This window comes from Styela clava, chromosome 9 (assembly GCF_964204865.1).
Source record: "Styela clava chromosome 9, kaStyClav1.hap1.2, whole genome shotgun sequence".
Classification (NCBI taxonomy): domain Eukaryota; kingdom Metazoa; phylum Chordata; class Ascidiacea; order Stolidobranchia; family Styelidae; genus Styela; species Styela clava.
The window spans coordinates 13,560,532-13,580,327 of NC_135258.1; the positions used below are offsets into that span (position 1 = coordinate 13,560,532).

The following is a 19,796-nucleotide window of genomic DNA, read 5'->3' on the forward strand; positions in this document are numbered from 1 at the left end:
TTCGATGCTAGAGTGGAAATTTCGTATTCGTCGTAGTTATAATTTCAGATTTTCAATGACCTGCATGCGGTTTTTGTTACCAAATTTTCTTAAATTAAAACTCAATTTCATTTTTCTCATGGAAATCGAAGTCAGAGCAAAATTTCTTTAATCCGGAGTCGGGAATCGGGGAAAATTTGCAATCGACTCCGACAGCCAGGGCGAGGGTCTCGCGAAACAACGGTGGAAACAGGATGAACATTCTAGTATGATAGCTGCAGAGTTCCGAACTTGGACTTCCTTTACTCAATAACTTAGGTTTTTTAATATACCAGTGTTGGTTTTGCATTTTGAGCCACTTATACAAATTACTGTAATACGGTACCGGTACCTATAGCTGAACAGCTGGTGTACCAGTACGGTAGCTAGATAGACTGAAACATGATACACAACATGATAGTCAGTACCAGAGTACGGTACTGTGATATCGAGGCCTTTGTTTCGTTTTTACAAATTGTGATGGCTGTGATAATTCGTAGTACAGTACCGGTAATAGCTAAATTTTAAATTCAACTTTCAGGGTATTAAACTCTATCTAGCTCATGTAAATTAGATCTTTGTCAATTTGTGTGGTTGTTTAAACTTAAAGACTTTCTCAAATACCTGAATACTCGCTATTGGTCATCGAACATTGAGTATATTGGACACCTGGGCACATATCAACAATAATACATGGCTGCCGGTATCCCCAGAAGAATTATAAAGGTAGACTATTCAACATCTTCTTTCAGTTTCAATCAAATCTTCTTCACAGTTGTTTAGAAAAATCCTGAATGAAATAAAAAAAGATTATGCATGAAAGAATGTTTTTGACATAAATATACTGTATAGTATATTGTCTTTAATATATTCTATGGATCTTAAAGTATTATTTATCCATTTATGAACAATGTAATCATGGTTGACAAGTCTAAATAATGCTTTCTAATTAGATTGCCTTGTTATTTTTCAGGAAACACAAAGATTAGTGTCAGATTCTCCACCTGGCATATGTGCCATTCCTGTTGAATCGAATGCGCGCTATTTTAAAGTAACAGTCGTAGGTCCACAAGATGTAAGTTGTAAATAATTAGGTTATATCAATCTTTTCAACTACTTGATCTTCAGCAATTTATTTGGATAATGGTTAATTAGCATAGAGTTTTCTAACTAACAATCTGATGAAACAGTGGCACGAAAAGCTATTACTCGCGATAGTATTAAAGAAATGATGTATAAGTAGTTATTCGCCTTGTATACCTAGATTCACTTTAGCACTGGGGTACACTCGGTAGTGGGATTCAAATTTTTGTCAGCCGGTTCCATCACAAAAGTCATATTTTTCAGCCGGTTCTGTTACAAAAAGTCATAATTTTTTAGCAAGTAAACTGATTATTTTAAATTACTTCCTAATTACCATTTCAAAATTTTCAATGATGTTGAGGATTGTCGATATTGCTGATTTGCTGTATATAACCGGCTCAATCCCATCACTGCTAACAGCCACACTAAAAAGCAGCAGTCGTCTCATGACTTTTACCTATGATGCAACAATTCAATTTTCAGACAAACAATCACAAAAGGAAAATTACTACAATTATAAAAGTTAACACAATGCATAACTGTTACGTGTGCGAACTTGATCATTTCACATTTTGAAAAAAAACATGAGCTACTTGATCCAGAAAATCGGTGTGTCAGATAAGATGCAAAAACCCATTGACAGTAATCAGTAATGCTAACCGGTTCTTTGATCTCATAAAATTCTGTAAGACGGTTCTATAGAAACTGTGCGAACCGGCTGAATCCCACCACTGGGTTCACTGTGGCATATCAATTAGTTATTCCAAAATATTATTACCGTTAGATACGAATATGATTGGTTGAACCCTTATATCTGTGATATATTAAAATATAATGGAAGTTTTAAACAAAAATATGATAAGCAAAATATTAGGTTGTGGAAATCCTTGACCAGAAGTCTAATTATGAATTGATCACGGCTCACTACTAAATGAATTTAATGATCAAAAACTTTTCTGGATGGAACAAGTTTTAAAAGTTGAGGAAAACAAGAACATAGTGTAGAAAAAGTATTGTTATGCCTAATTCGACGATTTCTGCTCACCATAATTTTCTCTATAAAAATAATATGTAACTTTAGTCGTATCATTTACAATTAATCATTTATTCTTTTTATTTGTAGTCACCATATGAAGGGGGTATATTCAAATTAGAATTATTTTTACCTGAGGACTATCCTATGGCACCACCAAAAGTTCGTTTTATGACAAAAATTTATCATCCAAATATTGATAAACTTGGAAGAATATGTCTAGATATTTTAAAAGGTGATGTCTTTTTTGATTCTTAAGCTTTGAATTAACCCTGAATTATTTTTATGCTTGACATAGGAGCTTGGCTCGACGGTGTGGCACATCATGCTAAGCGTCAGGAATACTCACACCAACGCACCTCTGATTATCCTGCATGGGTTCGCAGGTTCAAATTCCAGGCAGGGAGAGTTATGTGCGAGAGGATTGCTGGACTCCTCGCCGCCGTCTGGTGGTTCGCGTAACCGCTAGTCATATACGGCTTCCTCTACCTATAAGTCCATGCTTCTAAAAAAATAAAAATAAATGGCCAACTAATCCCATACTCGACATGGACTGGTAACCGGGGCGAGAGGCTTTGTGGTTCGCCATATGATTAAGCTGTCTTATCGGCTTTCTTCTCCCCCAGGATAAATCCTACAAGTTTAGTCCCCAATGAAATTACACTGCAATGCCACTGACAATGTAAATTTTTCTGTTAATTTAAGATATCCATGCCTGGCAAGTCAGGATGTTACAATCTTGAATCAAAGTTGAAATATTATGAAAAATAAAACAGAATGTCCAAATTAACATTTTGAATCCATTTTTTAGATAAGTGGAGCCCAGCACTACAGATAAGAACGGTTTTGCTTTCAATACAAGCTTTATTAAGTGCACCTAATCCAGATGATCCTCTAGCTAATGATGTTGCAGAGGCTTGGAAACTAGATGAAAATTCGGCAATTAAAAAAGGTTTGTGTTTTTTTTAGTTATTCTTGTGCAGATATATAATTTATTTGGTGCTCCATAAGTATGTGTACCAATATGGAGGTAAAAATTTTGTTTGCCTACTTGTGTAAAGAGACTGAAGCCTATGGGCAGGGGGTATATAGTCTCCGAACTCGTAATTGAACTAAAAATAGGGAAATTCGAAATAAAATTATAGCCTAACCCGGTACACATACTACAGGGGTACCCTTTATTTTGTATATACATGTCATTTTTCACTTTTGGGCCACAGATACCTTCCAAGAAACATTTTTAAGTGGGCCACAAATCCATTAAAAGTTATTGATAGTTCAGTTAAACTTTGATTGTAGTAGCAATGAATGATGATGCTGTTTTTCAATTATTAAAGTGGAAATGTTTATATTCACGGAAAGCATTCTTTGTAGTTTTTCCATATACGGTACATGAGTTAGTTGATGGGCCATAGAACTTTTACGCAATGAAAGTGGGTCACACAAGAAAAAAGGTTGAGAACCACTGGTACAGATTCTTCTTTCTCAACCACCAACACACATATACCTGGAAAGTTGATAACTGAATGAGAAACCTTGTTCGTCGATCTATCTTTTTCTACTTCATAATCAACATGAAAGTGACATAGTACTAAGGTGCAATAATGTCTCCGCTTCAACATTGAGTATACTAATCATGAGTTATCCCAGCCCAAATAGTCATTTCACAGTTATCCTGTCCATTCCGGGCAAAACCTATAAATTTTATTTACCTTGCTTTTATTTTACTGTGCTCTTTTGTCTGAATGGCTAATAAAAAGGGGTTTATATGATTTATGTTTTATGAATGTCATATTATAACCTTTTGTCTATTTGCCACCTATCTAACTATACTTAAATTTTCATTTATTTGTAGCTAAAGAATGGACCAAGTTGCATGCCAGAAAGAATAATGATAGCTCAAAGAAATAAAAGTTCTCGGAACCTTTTTCCTTGACTCTTTGCACACTGTTTTCACCTGTGCTGCCGTCATTTCCCTATGTGTTCATGTCTTTGTTACAATTATTTTATTATTATACTATTGTGATGTGACCATTAAGAAATGACATTAGATATCAGTCAGTCCTGAGTAACAACTCTGCAATCAGTTTTTTGTCTTCTCCATCATCACATCTAGTTTTTTAGGTTAGAAATAATGGATCATATTTATGTACAATTTTAACTTTGTAAATTTGATTGAATTTAATCCCGATGATGCAAATTTGAAAAAGTTAATGTAAAGCATTTGTTTTTGATGTATTCATTGTTCAGGGTTTATTTATGCCAGTACTTTAATCATTTCATGTAACAATATTTTTCACAGCCTATTAGGATCATTCACGTATGATATAAACGCACCTGGGGTTAGTTAATTCTGAAATTTCAATCTGTAAAAATGTTCAATAATACTACAGTTTCTTCGGTGAGCTGTGATAAAACAATTTCATTGAGTGGAAAGCGGAAGGAAAATTAAATTGTTGATGGGAAAAGGTTTAAAATGGCCGCATTAGATCCAAGCTTGTAATGTAACAGATTATGAAATTAAATCACCCAGTGTAAATGTGACTTGTTTGAACATAACTGAAAAGATTAATTAATTATTGGGCAAAAATTCAATCTTTCGAGTATCATTCCTCTGTTTCACAGTGTAAAATAATGTGAACTGATTCGTTTGCGGCTAGATACTGGCACAAACTACGGAGTTGTACTTTTAATTGGTTCCCATAGTTATAATAATTTTATTTCTTAACTATTGTGGCTTGACTTGTTTATTATACTTGCTCTGGATGGAATTCGATAGACATTTGAGCTGCTTGTTTTGATGGATATAAATACTTCTGGTGGGCGGTAATGACGCGCAAATATAAATATTGAATATTTGGAACAAGCATGATGCGCAAAACATTTCCTCTGTAGCAATCACGGTTATACAACACTGCATTGCGTTATCGGCGAATTTGGGCTTGTTTTCAGTACTATAGATAGTGAAACGCAAAGTAAGAAGGCGTCTTATTTCCCGGTGGTGCTACTGAATAGGTGAATCAGCGATGTAGTCAAGACTTTGGCGCGATGTCGTAACCTGTATTTTAGTCAAAGTTGCAAGAAAATATTATTTCAAGGAATTCAGTTTCAATTTAATTGCTAATTCATCAAGCCATATAATATAAATTTAATTTTGATCCATGTTAACGTAACGTAGACAGTTTATTTAATCTATTTTTGCCAGCCACATCTTTCGGAAAGGTGTGTGAATATATAAGTTTATAAAAATAAATGATAATTTGTTGAGAAAACGAAAAGGGTGTTTTCATAAGATATGTTATGAGAGAGAGAGAGAGAGATTTATTTCGTCAAACAGGAAAAACAGTCATGATAATAAATAAATAATGGCTACAAAAAAATACGCTTTTTTCGGTATAGACTGGAAGGAGCGATACGACCATGCGGTCATCGAAGTCAGCCCCGTCCAAGTTTACGCTGATAAATTCACAGTAAAATATGATTATTAGAAATGATTGAAGTTCACGACACAAAATTTGAAAAAATAAACAAAAAAATGAAGTAAATAAAAGTAATTAATTTTTTTCCGTGAAATCAATTTTTAAATGATGAGATTTGTGAAATGAAACAGTTTGGGCAGATTTTTAACTATCACATTATTATTTGAAAGTGAGGAGTAAGCCCCACAAATGAAAAACAATTTTGGCTATTGGACTACTATACTCAAATTTAAATTTGGACACATAACAATTGTTCGAATCAGCAAGGAGCCAGCCTTACATGTACGAATAAATTTCAGAAGATAAACAACATGGTACTCATGTAAAACAATTGTTTCAAGAGAGGAATCAACCTTACAACGAGAATATCGGTCAGAGACCGAGGACTTATCGATCAAAAGTTAGGGGATCCCCCCAAAAAGAGGTCTTACTCCATAGTGATAACTTGTGTCCCATCACTTATTGATTAATAACTCGCTAATTATAACATATACTTCGCCCAAAATCAATAGACTTCTGGTCCGAGATACGATGAATGCACATGAAAAATCTGGAGCAGATTCAATCTCGTTTTCGTGAGATATCGCGTGCATCTAACAGACAGACAGACAAATACCTATCAATATACTCACCGATTAAAATCGATAAGTAACAAGAAAATTTTTTGGCAATTTTTTTTTTTTATGTGTGTACTCATGCACTTGAGAAATTATATCTTACATGCGCAAAACATATATACCACAAACATATATTGAAAAATACTGAAGAGTTACGTAGGGAAAAATCTATCGTCGTGGCATAATTACATTGCTTGTCAAGTTGAAGGTGACCGTACATTTGAACCCACGTACATTTGAACCCATGTGTATATCCACGGGTTCATTCTATATGCGGGTGCTTAAACCCATGGGTTAGGGTTAGTATGGGTTTAACTATCCGTGAAACAAAAAAAATTCCATAGGTGCAATACCATACAGGTGCAATTGTCATGGGTTCAAATGTACGTGGGTTCAAATGTAATGGAACCCAAGTTGAATACTAAACTATGAATCAGAAGCCGTGGGCAATGAGAGCTAGATAACCGAGCAGCGTGCAAATTGTTCCTGGAATATCAGATCCCGCAGGGCTCAGTAGTAGATATGATAAAAGAAGGTAATTGTTCAGTAGCGACTCCTTTCATCTTGGGGTATAGAAAAATTGAAATCGACTGGCCCACAATTTTTCAACAATAACAATCGCTCTACAACAATTTGGCAAACATTTCGTGTCCAATTTCCTCGCTGGCGCAAGGTCGTCAACGTAACCGCTAGTTCTTGTATTTGAGACAATAAATTGGTAAAAAAATAGTAATTAATAATATTATTTAAAACCCTGTTTAAAAGTAGCCTAACTCAATATCTATATTTACAAGGTTGTAGCGTTTATCATGCATTTTTCATTTATATTCCATGTCACTAGAAGAGAATATCCATGCTGTACTTTTATTAGTTTTAGGTTTTGGCAATCTTCCGAAAATTCCTTTTCACGTGTTTTCATTTTTGTCCATGACGGAATTCAGAATAAACTATCCAATTGATCGTATTCCTATATCCGACCTTGACTGTCTTATGGGATTGCCTCTCACTCGGGATCAGTGGTAGTTATTTTTTGCCGTGACTGCCATTTTAATACTGAATTCAATGTGATTGCACTTGGAAATTTCGCAACTGGTTTATCAACAATTTACTTCTGCCAACAACTCCATAAACACTGCGGACCACGTACATTTTCACCCTATGACGTTTGTACCCATTTACATTTGCACCCACGAACAATAGCACCAGCAGACATTTGCACTCTGGGCCTTTGCATCCACGGACAATTGCACCATTGACACTTACACAGGAAGTTTGCAACTGCGTACATTTCCACCCACAATCTTTTGCCCCCTTAACATTCACGTGATTTATTCGAATTCACAACAACTAGGCAAACCCAAAATGCCGAGAGTGCAGAATATCTATCACCACCCAAATGGAAAAGGTTAGGAACATACTGCTCGTTTATCAAGTCCATGCTTTCGAAAACAAATAACCGACTAACTAATATCATATCTGGACCTCGGACGAGAGGCCGTGGTTCGCCATATGATTGTGCCGTCTTATCGACTTTTCTTTCCCCCGGGACAAATATGAGTTCATGCAGAAAATGACGTCATAATTGCCGTGCTACTGATCAGCTGCTAAGAGTGCTGTAGTGATTCCATCGTTGGTTTGAGGAGACAGGAAGATGAGTATCTGTGTTTGTTTTGTTTGTGGTAACAAAATGCTGGAAAATACAGCAGAATTGCTTTATTCACGAGTTCGTAGTCCTTCTGCGCAATACAAGTATGGGTGTCCTTTCTTTCCATTTCTTGAATATCATGATCCTGCGCCAGGTGCGGAGCGAATGAGCGATCACTGGTCAGTTGTTTCTTGCCAGGTTTGCAAAGCTTTTCTCACACAACAATGGGATTCTTTCGAACGAACACACGTGCCTATTAACAAGAGACTTTATTGGCTGAAAAGACCAACAGGATGTGAAATTAGGCAGCCGGTTTCTCAGGTATGCTACTTTCAGGCCAAGTATTGAGTCAATACCAAAACCAAATAATTTTCAATCCTCTGTTTCACAGTGCAAAATAATGTGAACTGATATGCTTGCTGCTAGATACCACCTGGGTCTTCCAGTGCTCCCAAGCAAAGTATACTATAGAGATGCACTTTTAGGCTGTTTCCATTACATTTGAACCCACGACAATTGCACCTGTGAAGATTTTTTTTGTTTTACGGATATTTAAACCCATACTCACCCTAACCCATGGGTTTTACCTGTTTCCGTAGTTTATAATAATTTTATTTCTTAACTATCAACAGTATTGCCATGTTGACTTGTTTTTCATATTTGCTCTGAATGGAATTTGTTAGACATTTGAGATGCGCGTTTTGATAAATCAAATTAATATAGTCTTTCACGCTTCTATTACCCAATTTTATTATTTATTGTGCTATATTCTTCCAGATCGAACTCGAAGAGATTCTGAATGAACACTCAAAAGAAAATTCAGATAACAAAAGAGACTCAAGTAGAGCATACAATTCAGAATCATCGGATGACATGCATAAGAACCGTGCAAGCTCAAGTCAAATTGAAGAAGATCGATACGACAAATGATACTTCTAATGTGGTATTGCTATGAGATCACCAGTAGATTGTTATTGAAAATGAGATTTAATGAATTGATATGCACAAACTGCAAATGAGGAAGAAAATTCTTCCTAAACGAATATTGTAAATTATTATGCTGTTTGTTAGATTCATAGCGCACACTTCATTCCCAATACACCGTCCTATGAAAGTAGCAGTTGAGGTGCCAGTCCTTCTCCATTTAAAAAACATGTGTCTCACTGTTTATGACTCAAGCGAGGAGAAGTGTTGACTAAAATGCAAATTATCTATGTGCTACGTCTCACCCTTTGGTATGCAGTAAAAGTCTGAATTTTTTTATTCGGGTCAATAATATTAAGCCAAGTTGTATTTACCTATAAATGCTTTTGGTAGTCTCTGTTATAGACATTAGTTAGAAGGCCTATTCCAAATACTTCCATGATGTACAAATGTATGAAAATGTTTTTATACCTTCTAATAACAAATAATTTTTATGCTGCTTATTTTTAATCTTTTGCTGGTACTTTTTTATTTTTCAACTTTGCACTATTTGATAGTCTTTTCCCTTATTTTGTACCTTTTCATAAAATACTTATTTCTATTATTATCAGTGGTTCTTTGCAAATTAACACAGATTGTGCTCGTCTATCAACCCGGATGAGATTGAAATATACGAATTGGTTAGAACTTTTTTAAGCCATCTTATTAGCCGAAGGGCTGCTGCTGGCAAAATATATTTTAGGAGCCGCTACAGACTTTTCTCCGCGACAGTGCTTCATTTAATATCAGGACCAGACCCTTCCGATTTTACTTGTATGTTGGTTGCTTTATTCTCGACTGTTTTTTATGGTTAGCATGGCTATGCAGAGGCTGGCCTCAAGGAGTCTTAAAGTATGGTGGACACAACATAAAAAGAAAGTGGAATCCCCTCAACTCAGCAATGTCAGTTCACATTGCAGGTATTTGAACAAATAATCCAAGAACGGAATCTTGTAAACTAAGAAATGGTCATATTCTTCCAAAGGTATGCACGTCTCAGAATTGAACATAAAGATGCATAAATAGTTACTTTATTTCAACTACAGGGAAAAAAATCGTGAAGATTCACATGGTAGATAGCAAAATATCAAACCAGACATTTCTTGTGCAGCAGCTATATCTATAATAAGATAAGAGACTGATTGACGTCGTTAACTAATTAATTAATAAAACCTAGTGTCATAGTTTTCATTACCTAACAAAAAAAAAATCTAAAAAGAGTATCGGCTGATTATTGCTGGAGCAGTGTCTTCGCTTTGTTTAATCCTTGTTGTGAATGTTCTTCTGTCATTCTCTGCAAGCGTTCAATCTCTGAACGAAATGATGTCTCATCTTCAACGGAGAGACTCAATCTAAAAAAAACATCTTCAACTCAATTATCACAATAAAAGGGTTGAAGCATTGGTGTCATAGGCTGAAAATTCGCATTGAAACCCTATATGTAGTAATAAACAGGGCAGGAAAAGGAGAACTGGAAATGTTTTGGTCCTTCCGAAGTTGATAGATCCTTGTACAGCAGGGGTGGGAAATTACTTTTCTGAGTGGGCCAGTTACAGACAATGGACCGGATGCTCAAAACTAAATATGAACAAAACGAGTTCATTTACAAATACCCAGCGTAACAGCTACGTACAACAAACGGCTGGTGCACCAAGTGGCACATTATATTCAGATGCAGTTAATACGAGAGAATTACGGTCTATATTTTAGCTGACGACTCGTTATTTTCGTCGCAAATTTATATCCATAAAACTATAGTCATAATTTCTACAACCACACGTGGGCCGGATAAACACTTCGGGGGGCCAGATTCGACCCGCAATTTGCCCACCTCTGTTGTACAGGATCAAAATGCCTCATTAAAAAAAAATACCAAATGAAAACATACTGTGGCATATGATCACTGAAGTTGACATGGAGTAAAGCTCAAAATAGCATTCCATGAGGAAAAACGAGAATTCAATCAACCAGACAAGATTATTTTTTGACAACCTTGATTTGGTTTTCCCAAACCACCACTGTATGAATATAGTTATAGCAATCGTTGATGAGCATGGACTGATGTATAAATGAACAACCACGGCTTCATACATATTTTGTGATGGGAAGAGCCGTGACATCATCCCTTCTTTCTAATCAAATTTAATACACCCCTGGTTCAATACACATGACTGTATTCCACACTCACTCAGAAACTTCATTGAAAAGATGCATTGGATCAGCAACGTCTTCTACACCACAATTGCGAAAAAATTTTGACATATTTTGACAATCTCTGAATAAAAACTCAAGTCCACAAGGATGATTTGGCTCAACAGATTGGCTCACATCAATAACCCATACCTGTCAAAACAAATAAAAGAATTAATTTTGAGGTAAAGACACAAATTTCAATACAAAATATAGACTGAAGTTACACCTTCTGATCGTTCCATAATAAGTTGTATTCACTCAAATCTGCATGTACCAATCGACAAGCGTGATACAGTGTGTGCATTATTTGCTTCACCTGTAAAAAAGACAATATTTTTTCTTATTATTTGTATAAAATTATAACTCTAACAATTTTTGTGGGTACTCCTGTAGTGTATGTACCACCATAATTTAATTCCGATTTTCCCTATTTTAGTTTAATTACGAGTTCAGGGACTGTCTGTGTTAGCCGAGTGAATATACCCCTGGCCATAGGTTTCAGTCCCTTTATACAACTCGATGTAGAGTAGGCAAACAAAATAAGTTACATCCATATTAGTACACACACTTCTGGAGCGTCGTTTTGTATACTGGTGGATACTAGTTTCCAGTAGAACAAGATAATATGATTAAAATTGAAAAACGTTTTAAAAAGTACATATTTCTGAAAATTCTTTTTTACAGAAAAAAAGGGGATAAGCATACATATATTTTTACTATGCCTTTGCACTGGTGGATTTGAATTTGTTCAATGCAAGGATGCTGCAGCAAGAATGAAGAAGACAACATAAAGTTTTGGTGCATAATTTTCGATGGAGCCATCTGACTTTTATTTTTTACTGTGTCCAATAAACATGTGAAAAAGCGAATTCTACATTATTTTAAAAAAAAGGTTGCATACCTGACTATAAGCACTTTTTCTTTGAGTACTTGAAAGCACAGCATCTTTTAATTTAGGAGCAGGATTTTGACCAACACCAAGAAATGACATGACAAGAACATGTTTTTTCAGAAGTATGACATCAGGACATGAAATCCCAGCAGCCTGAAAAGTAACAAAACAATTTGTGATAAGTGATTTTCACACTATGTGAAGCTATTTGGCCACTTTAAAAGGTGACCAAAAAAACACCTACAAATTATTACTCCTACGACAATGTACTATCGAAGTGTATAATTGAAATAACTTTTGAGAGAAAAGGCATCAGAAGTTTCATTTATTCAGCTGTGCTATCCATATGACGTGGATGAACTAATAAAATCAATAAAAACACAAACCTTAATTCGTAGCAGATTTCTCATCTCCTTTTCTGCCCACATGTGGATAATTTTCCTTGGATTTAATTTCTTGAATCTATCTTTGAATCGATAATCGTCTTTTATATATTTATCTCTCGTGCGAAACTCATTCAAGGTTGTCTTATATACCTGATAAAGATGAACGAAAAAAATATCCAAATCGCAGAACATAATATATTGATAACTGCAGGGCAAACATCAGAATTTTCGATCTAAAAGGATTTTTGAATTGAAATTTTTGAACCTTTCTTATAATGAAATTGCTTGAACATAAGTAGCACTTGAAAAAATGTGGAAATAATGATAATCTGTACCCGTAGGCAATTCAAAGAATTATCCTGGAAATTTGAAGTATATTGCCAATGCCAGATATAATAGGTATAATGAAGAAAAAAAGCAACTAGGCCAGGGGTGGGCAACCCCTGGCACGCGTGCCAAACTTGGCACGCGGGCTCATTTATTCGGCACGCGAGCGAGGCCTCAGAAACGAGATCATTCTCTTTCAGATAAAAAGTTTCGAGGCTCTGATTTATCTGATGAAGCTCGGGGTTTGTTTATTCATTATCGTTTGTTAACAATCTGTTATTCATTTAAAATTTTAAACTCGTTTTGTCTTTTCATGACATATGGCTACAAAGAAATATATTATGACGTAACAACTGAGTTAGCTCTTTATGAATTGTGACGAGACACAGCATTCATTGGGGGTTCATTGTCACGTAATATATAGTCTGTGCCACCATTTTTCTTCATTTCTGATTGATTTATGAAGTTGTACAGCTCATGTCGGTTAGAGTTACGTGCTAACTTACTGAAATAAATTGATTTCGAAAGAAATATAAGCAAATATAAAAGGGAATACAAGAGAGAAGTGCAGAAAACGAACTATCGCGTGATTGGAAAGCCATTCCCGAGAATTTTTCGTGTCTCAAAAACTTTGCAACTGCCTGATTTTATCTACATATGCTTGTGACTTTCTGTTCTCAGTTCGTGACTTTCTGTTCTCAGTTGTGAACTTCATCAAGTCTCATAACAGGAGTAGCCTGAAAGATGAAACCAGTAGTCCGTAACTTTTTTTCAATGTAAATCTCTATCAACGGCAATGCAGTAGCAGAAGTCTCTATTACATAGAATAAGAAAAGTAATCAAATCTACTTGTCGGACTGATATTTTCCGGAATAGTGAATCTGTCTGTAACTTACATGTTTAGAAGGTTTATTATTGTGTATTTTTGCTTTAAAAGTAACAAAGCATTGTTTTTTATTTTGGTCGGCACGCGGAAGAATTTTGTCTTTAAAATTAGCCGATTTGGGCACGCGAGCCGGAAAAGGTTGCCCACCCCTGAACTAGGCACATCCTTAAATATATAGGGAGAGACATTACAATTTTTACATACCTTAATAGCACATTCACTCGGTACTTTTGCATCTTTCACTAAATCAATTGCCGTCTTTTTTTGACTTTCATCCAACAGTCCTGCATCACCACCATCAGCATGTATTACAACGGATTCCTTCCCTACGCTTATGACACCATTAACAGAAGCTAATATGCCATGATTGACAAGACGATACAATATAAGTCTTGTTTTTTCATCAACAGCATGCTCGGTCGTGTAGTGCTCTTTGGGTTCATGGATTCTCTGACTCCTGATCGTAAGTGATGAAAGATTTAAGAAATGAGACCAATTATATTTATTTTGTTTGAAAGACGGGGAACTCGAAAATGTTGATATACACTCATTTAAGTCATTGTCCCTCCGTTCACTATTCCAAACATATTGGCAATGCAAGCACTGTTAACATTTTAGGCCCGTAATGCGGCCCACCAAAGCATTTTGTGCGAGGCCTTGCAGACATCCGCAGGCAACTGGTCTGATACTACTGATTCGAGTGAAAATAGAAAAATTCTATCTGTAATTCGAACATTTAATTTGCTACAGTACTTCAGTTTCTACAGTTATTGTCTTGAACAGCTTCATGTCAAGACTTATATCAATCAGCACTCCGAATAGCTCATGGTATTTCAGTTGTTGCCGTAAATTTGCTCATTCAAAGATGAGTCCTATTTATATCCGAGTCTATGTGTGCGGCATTGCTTTTAGCAAAATCAATTCAAAGAATTTCAAAATTTAAAGTATTCTGGAAAATTTAAAGTTTAGATAAATAGACTGTAACTTTGTTTGGGCTGTAATATGTATCAGGCAAAATCCCGATAATCGTAGATTCATTATTTTTGAAAATCACACAATTTGGATCCTCAAATATCAGGTTTTTAAATAGCATTCTAGTTCTAATTACAAATATATAAAACTAATTAAAATTTCTAAAACAAACTAGAACCTTCGTTGTTCACTAAAAGCATGTTGTTTCAGTGAGTTATATATTTTATTTGTGAGTTGCAAGTCCATTCCTCTTGCATCGCCACTCAGAAAACCAGCTGGAAAGGAATCTTCCATTCTGGCAACATTACGTCGACTACATATTTCCTTGTCATGTTTTGTGACTATTGTATTCCCTGAAACATGTGAATGGAGATTATAAGTGAAGTTTCCATTATCACAAGTGACATGCAAAAATGCCAGCATTTAATTAATATAAAGCACTATTACTAAATACTAAGATAATAATTAATAAGACATATTTCATTGTTTCTATATTTTATTCAGAATAGATTTATTTTCCCCTTAGCGATATCACACTTAATTATATGTTAGGCTTTGTCAAATTTTCTTAGTTTTTCGCTAACATACAAGGGACACAGCATAAACTATTGTTTCTCAATGATTTATTTATTCTCGTAATGATTGAACCACTGCGGCCTAAAGTAATTTGTGACAAATCCAAAAAAAAGTAAATACAAGATGGAAAAGTATATTTTAAATCAAATTGACAAAATGACTATGGTTTTTGGTATGGTATGGAAAATGGTTTTTCATATGACGCATATATCATGTCATTACCCACCCAACTTATTACACCCTGGATGAGATGAACCTGAGTAGTGTAACCTGCAATGCCAACAAATGTAAGTCTAGTATTTTAGCTGCTAAGATATCACAATCTCTTCATGATATGATTTATCTATATTGAATAAAATCTAAATCACCAGAAGATTTTGTATAAGACATGAAATTTTCATCCATATCATCATCGTCGTCGTCATCATCTGAGTCTTCTTCTGCTGATGAGGTAGAAGTTTTTCCACCACTTGCTCTGTACTTATCAAATGATAATTTTACCTGAAACAGAACAATATGAGACAACTCTACAAAATCTATATAAGAGAATGAGTTCTCACAAGGGGGAAAGACATATATATATATATGAGCTACCCTCGTAAATGTAGGGGGCAGCAAAACTCGTTGCTCTGGAGTTCTGCCTCGCAACCTACAGATCATATACTATCACAAAAAAGCATAAAAATGAACCAAAAGGGAAGGTAAACTATGTCATGAGTTGACTGATCGACAGTATAATGAGTCATTAGGATTGGCAAAAAGTATTCCGTTCTCTACACATAGACAAGTATAATATTACACTGAATGACGATGGGAAAAACTCAATTACTGGTATTTTTAACTATTGAGAAAATTCCAATTTCATGAAGGGAAACTCATATCATTTCAACTGTATGTTCAAGGTTTAATGCAGGGTTTCCCAAACTTTTGGTGACGCGGACCCCCATTTGTGAATCTTAGTTTCGACAGACCCCTATCTTATCTATGCCGTTTCAATTTCGATGCCTAACCAACGAGGAAGGATAATGTTTTATTTACAAGACAAATGACGTTAATGTGATGGATGAGGTTGCTTTTTACTGCACCATTTATCGGTTCTTGGAGCAATTAGTGTCAAGCTAACTCGTATAATCAACTCTACGACAAGTCTCAGCCTGTATTTTGTCATCATATTGGTAAAAGCTGGAAATGCTGCCCCACACATGCAGGTCGATGCAAAAGGCACTAAAATTTTGATTGCCTTTTCTGACAGCAATGGATATTCGTCCGCGGCGCTCAACTAAAAAGATAAATGGTTTCGTGATTGAAATCAATCATTAATGACCGATCAGACTCTTTGTCATATAGTTGCGGACCCCCTGTGCAGTCATTACAGACACCAGTTTAAGAAATCCTGGTTTAATGTCTTTGCCGAATCACTATTGTCAATTGTTCTATAATGCATTATTGAGTAATACAAACATATATTCAACTTTGGGTGTTAAATCAAAGCATCCTTATCATAAAAAAACAACGATTATGAAATATTACTCATTGACAGGGATGGCCATTTCCGAATACTAAACTATTCCGAATACATTCTAAAATAATGTTTTCGAATCTGGAATTCCGAATACATTCTAAAATCGAAAATAACACATTTTTGTTTTAGTTGATTAAAACCCAGTAAATTAGGAAATAAGCTTCAATAGAAATATCAGAATGAAGCCACAAACCAACAGTATATGTACACAAAGTAATTGATAGTTTATAGCTATCAATAAAAAATAATGACAACTTGTGACACAGTCAGTTTATTAAAATTATTCACTTTGTACAAATGACCATATGAAAATATATCCAAGGAGCTCTAAGTCTATTGACAAACATACTACTTGTATTCAGATAAGTGTGTATATTTTCTGAGAGTAATAAAATTTATTGGCAATACAGCCAACAACAATCGAAAATCCATTATGCCTTTAAAAATTCTAATATTTAAGCCTAGAGTATTCTACAACCTACCAGTATATTTGTATATTAATTTATGGGAACAATATTGTTGTGTTTGGAATTAGAAATAAATTAGTAGAGAATAGATGACCACCACTGCCAGCGCGCAGCCAGGATTTTCGAAATCGAAAATTCCCATTGCCGCCTGTAACACCCACCGCGATTTCGCGCTCGTTAAAAGAGCCGTCATTTCAGCGTGTAATGATCATTCTGTTACGTAAAAAATTCAATCCATGACATACAAGATTCTAAAATATCTTTATATATTAATTTAATGTGTCCAACGTAACTCGCAGTTGCTTCTTCTTGCGTCAAAAAAAAAAACATTACTATTCGGTCCACGGCGATCTGTGACCTAATATTAAAAGAGATAAACTGCCTGATGTATTTAATATTAATACGTATTTTTGCAATCTTGCCAACTCGTTATCGCCGTTAGAAAAATCTCAAATAATTATATAAAATCCTGTTAAGTGTAGAGTATAATTCATTTCATACAATGAATATACATATAAAGTTTAGCAGTAAATTAAAAATACATATTCATCGCCGCGATTATGCCACCTGTTAAAAGAGTCGACTTTTACAACAAAAGATATGACAACGAATATATATTTTTCTGTTGTGCAAAGTGATGAATTCGTGACCGACACGGGCATATTTAAAATGTCTTGCTTTATTAATTTAATTGTCTTCAATTTAACCTGCGGTTGCGTCGACAAAATAAAATCCTCACCACTCTTATATACCATTGCAATCCGCGGTCATAAAAATAAAAACGTGAGGTAAACTGTTCGATTAAATATTGTTTTGATCCGTATTTTGCGAATTCGGCAAATATTTAGCTGTACTTGTTAACAGTGACTCCGCTCGATCGGAATGCTGCCACTCTGATTATTTTTAGATGAAAACCGTTTGAAAAATTCATAAATATGCTGTAATATCTCAAGGTAAAATTTATTTCATCACAATAAAATTGATCGAATATACTTCAGATTAATTATATTATATACATCCTCACAACCCGGGAAAAAGTCGCGTTTCAAACCTTGTATCGTGTTAACACGAAAATATTCGACGGCAATTTAAAGTATTGGATAATCAGGCAAATCCCGCCCTCAATTAGTGACGATATGTTTCTAAACACCGACCAAACATAATGTGTGCGAGAGGCACACGAAATTTTGCGATTTTCACTGCCTAGAAAAGCGTTTTTTAAATTTTCGCGGGCCTCAACAAAACTTATATTGTGCCACTTTTCAATCAAAATGTTGCGTTGTCTTTAGAAACTCGCCACCAATGAACGTACTTACCAGATTCACAATTACGTGCGCGTACAAAAATAGAATAAATGTTATCGTTATCGTGGAACAAATTTGTGGGAAATTTTCGTTTTAGAGGAAATAACACGTTTCGCTGATGAGTGATGAAAACAATCACGCGCAAGTTTCTATCGAGGATGTTTTCATTCAACGGAAACGTCTCGAAAGCGGCGGCGAAAATGTGTGACGTCACACAAATATCCGATATTCTTATGAACGTGAATTTCGATATTCGAATGATGAGATATTCGAATACTTTATTCGAATTGGCCATCCCTGCTCATTGATATATAGTATTCCATCAAACCTTTGAATACTGATTTACTCTTGATTCTTCTTTTGCTATGTATTCATTATATTCTTTGTCCATTTCTGCTTGTAACATGAGAGCAAGTGCTTCATCACTGGATGTATCAGGAAAACCATCTCCCAAAACAATAGGTTGCTGATTTGATGTTTCTAAATATAAAAGAATTATTTTTAAGCAGTTCGTGCAATGAATTTTGAAGTGTCCCAAAGTAACTTGTTAGGTTTGCAGCTTGGAAATAAAATGTTGTTGTTACCATTTCAAGGAATATTCGTACCATAATTAAATTGATATTCGAGCACTCCAGCCCAAAATGGCAAAACTTGGAAAAGCTATTCTACTCTGTTACTTTTTATTGTTATAATTTGGTGAATACTTATTGCTTCAAAATATCCTTAGAAATAAAAAAATTTCTATATTTTAATTAAACTTTTATTAAAAATCCAACATTACCCTATTTTAAAAATTACCATCTGTATCAAATGGATTTATTCACTATTGTCTTATTTCTCACCTGAACTTGTGCATTCACATATCAATTTTTCATTCTAAAATAACTCCAATTTACGGCATCCAACACTATTAACATGACTACGGCAATTTGATAAATTTCATTTCTGGTTTCTTAAACAGTGATCCAGTATCTTACCAATATCATCTATCGGTTCTTTGAAATCATCTTTTATAGTTTGATATTCTTCTTGAACAATGGAGTCTGCCAATTGTTCACTCATTACATCAGCAAACGAGATAAGAGGCTCCATACGATTAGACCAAGATCTTCCTGATCCAGGTGACTTTCCACAAGTCATATCAGGTGAAGTTAGAACACTGGTGTTTGGTGTATCCACTGCTCCTGTTTCAATTACTTTAGTGCTGGAGGCCATAGTTCCTTGTTGCCAGATTTTCATAGAATGAAATATATAAAATGTTTTCCCCTATGACCCCCCACCTGTTACTACCGTACCAGAATATATATTTGAAGATTGAAATGATGGAAATGTCCCTAAACCTATCTACGACTTTTCTGAAAAAAAAAATGGAGCAATAATAGAAAGTTGCAAAAATAGTTTATCGCAGTGAAATGGTAGTTTGTAAGGATCAT

General features: G+C 34.9%; 3 protein-coding genes across 3 annotated transcripts; 2 read left to right on the forward strand and 1 right to left on the reverse strand.

The window, feature by feature from the left end:
• Window positions 1–536: 536 nt before the first annotated feature.
• Window positions 537–4,921, forward strand: LOC120339423 (ubiquitin-conjugating enzyme E2 N-like). Its single transcript, XM_039407547.2, has 5 exons — window positions 537–744; window positions 992–1,093; window positions 2,225–2,369; window positions 2,946–3,086; window positions 3,990–4,921. Exons 1-5 carry the CDS (start codon window positions 712–714, stop codon window positions 4,043–4,045), a joined length of 477 nt encoding a protein of 158 aa, XP_039263481.1. The 5' UTR covers window positions 537–711; the 3' UTR covers window positions 4,046–4,921.
• A 2,677-nt stretch (window positions 4,922–7,598) lies between these two features.
• Window positions 7,599–9,486, forward strand: LOC120338850 (uncharacterized). Its single transcript, XM_039406824.2, has 2 exons — window positions 7,599–8,196; window positions 8,653–9,486. The coding sequence occupies exons 1-2, from the start codon at window positions 7,882–7,884 to the stop codon at window positions 8,803–8,805; spliced, it is 468 nt and encodes a 155-aa protein (XP_039262758.2). The 5' UTR covers window positions 7,599–7,881; the 3' UTR covers window positions 8,806–9,486.
• Window positions 9,487–9,853: 367 nt separating this feature from the next.
• Window positions 9,854–19,737, reverse strand: LOC120338847 (serine/threonine-protein kinase RIO3-like). Its single transcript, XM_039406818.2, has 10 exons — window positions 19,341–19,737; window positions 18,692–18,843; window positions 15,439–15,571; window positions 14,673–14,847; window positions 13,727–13,979; window positions 12,310–12,459; window positions 11,933–12,076; window positions 11,258–11,347; window positions 11,027–11,181; window positions 9,854–10,190 (listed from the first exon to the last, which is right to left on the reverse strand). Exons 1-10 carry the CDS (start codon window positions 19,600–19,602, stop codon window positions 10,070–10,072), a joined length of 1,635 nt encoding a protein of 544 aa, XP_039262752.2. The 5' UTR covers window positions 19,603–19,737; the 3' UTR covers window positions 9,854–10,069.
• Window positions 19,738–19,796: the final 59 nt, after the last annotated feature.

Coding starts and splice junctions, on each gene's coding strand:
- LOC120339423 (XM_039407547.2), top strand. CDS start 712: ATGGCTGCCGGTATCCCCAGAAGAATTATAAAG. Junction 2,370..2,945: donor ATGTCTAGATATTTTAAAAG/GTGATGTCTTTT, acceptor TCCATTTTTTAG/ATAAGTGGAGCCCAGCACTA. Junction 3,087..3,989: donor AAATTCGGCAATTAAAAAAG/GTTTGTGTTTTT, acceptor ATTTATTTGTAG/CTAAAGAATGGACCAAGTTG.
- LOC120338850 (XM_039406824.2), top strand. CDS start 7,882: ATGAGTATCTGTGTTTGTTTTGTTTGTGGTAACAAAATGCTGGAAAAT. Junction 8,197..8,652: donor TTAGGCAGCCGGTTTCTCAG/GTATGCTACTTT, acceptor ATATTCTTCCAG/ATCGAACTCGAAGAGATTCT.
- LOC120338847 (XM_039406818.2), bottom strand. CDS start 19,602: ATGAAAATCTGGCAACAAGGAACTATGGCCTCCAGCACTAAAGTAATT. Junction 14,848..15,438: donor GTCTTATACAAAATCTTCTG/GTGATTTAGATT, acceptor CACATGTTTCAG/GGAATACAATAGTCACAAAA. Junction 11,348..11,932: donor GAAAAAGTGCTTATAGTCAG/GTATGCAACCTT, acceptor TCTTTTTTACAG/GTGAAGCAAATAATGCACAC.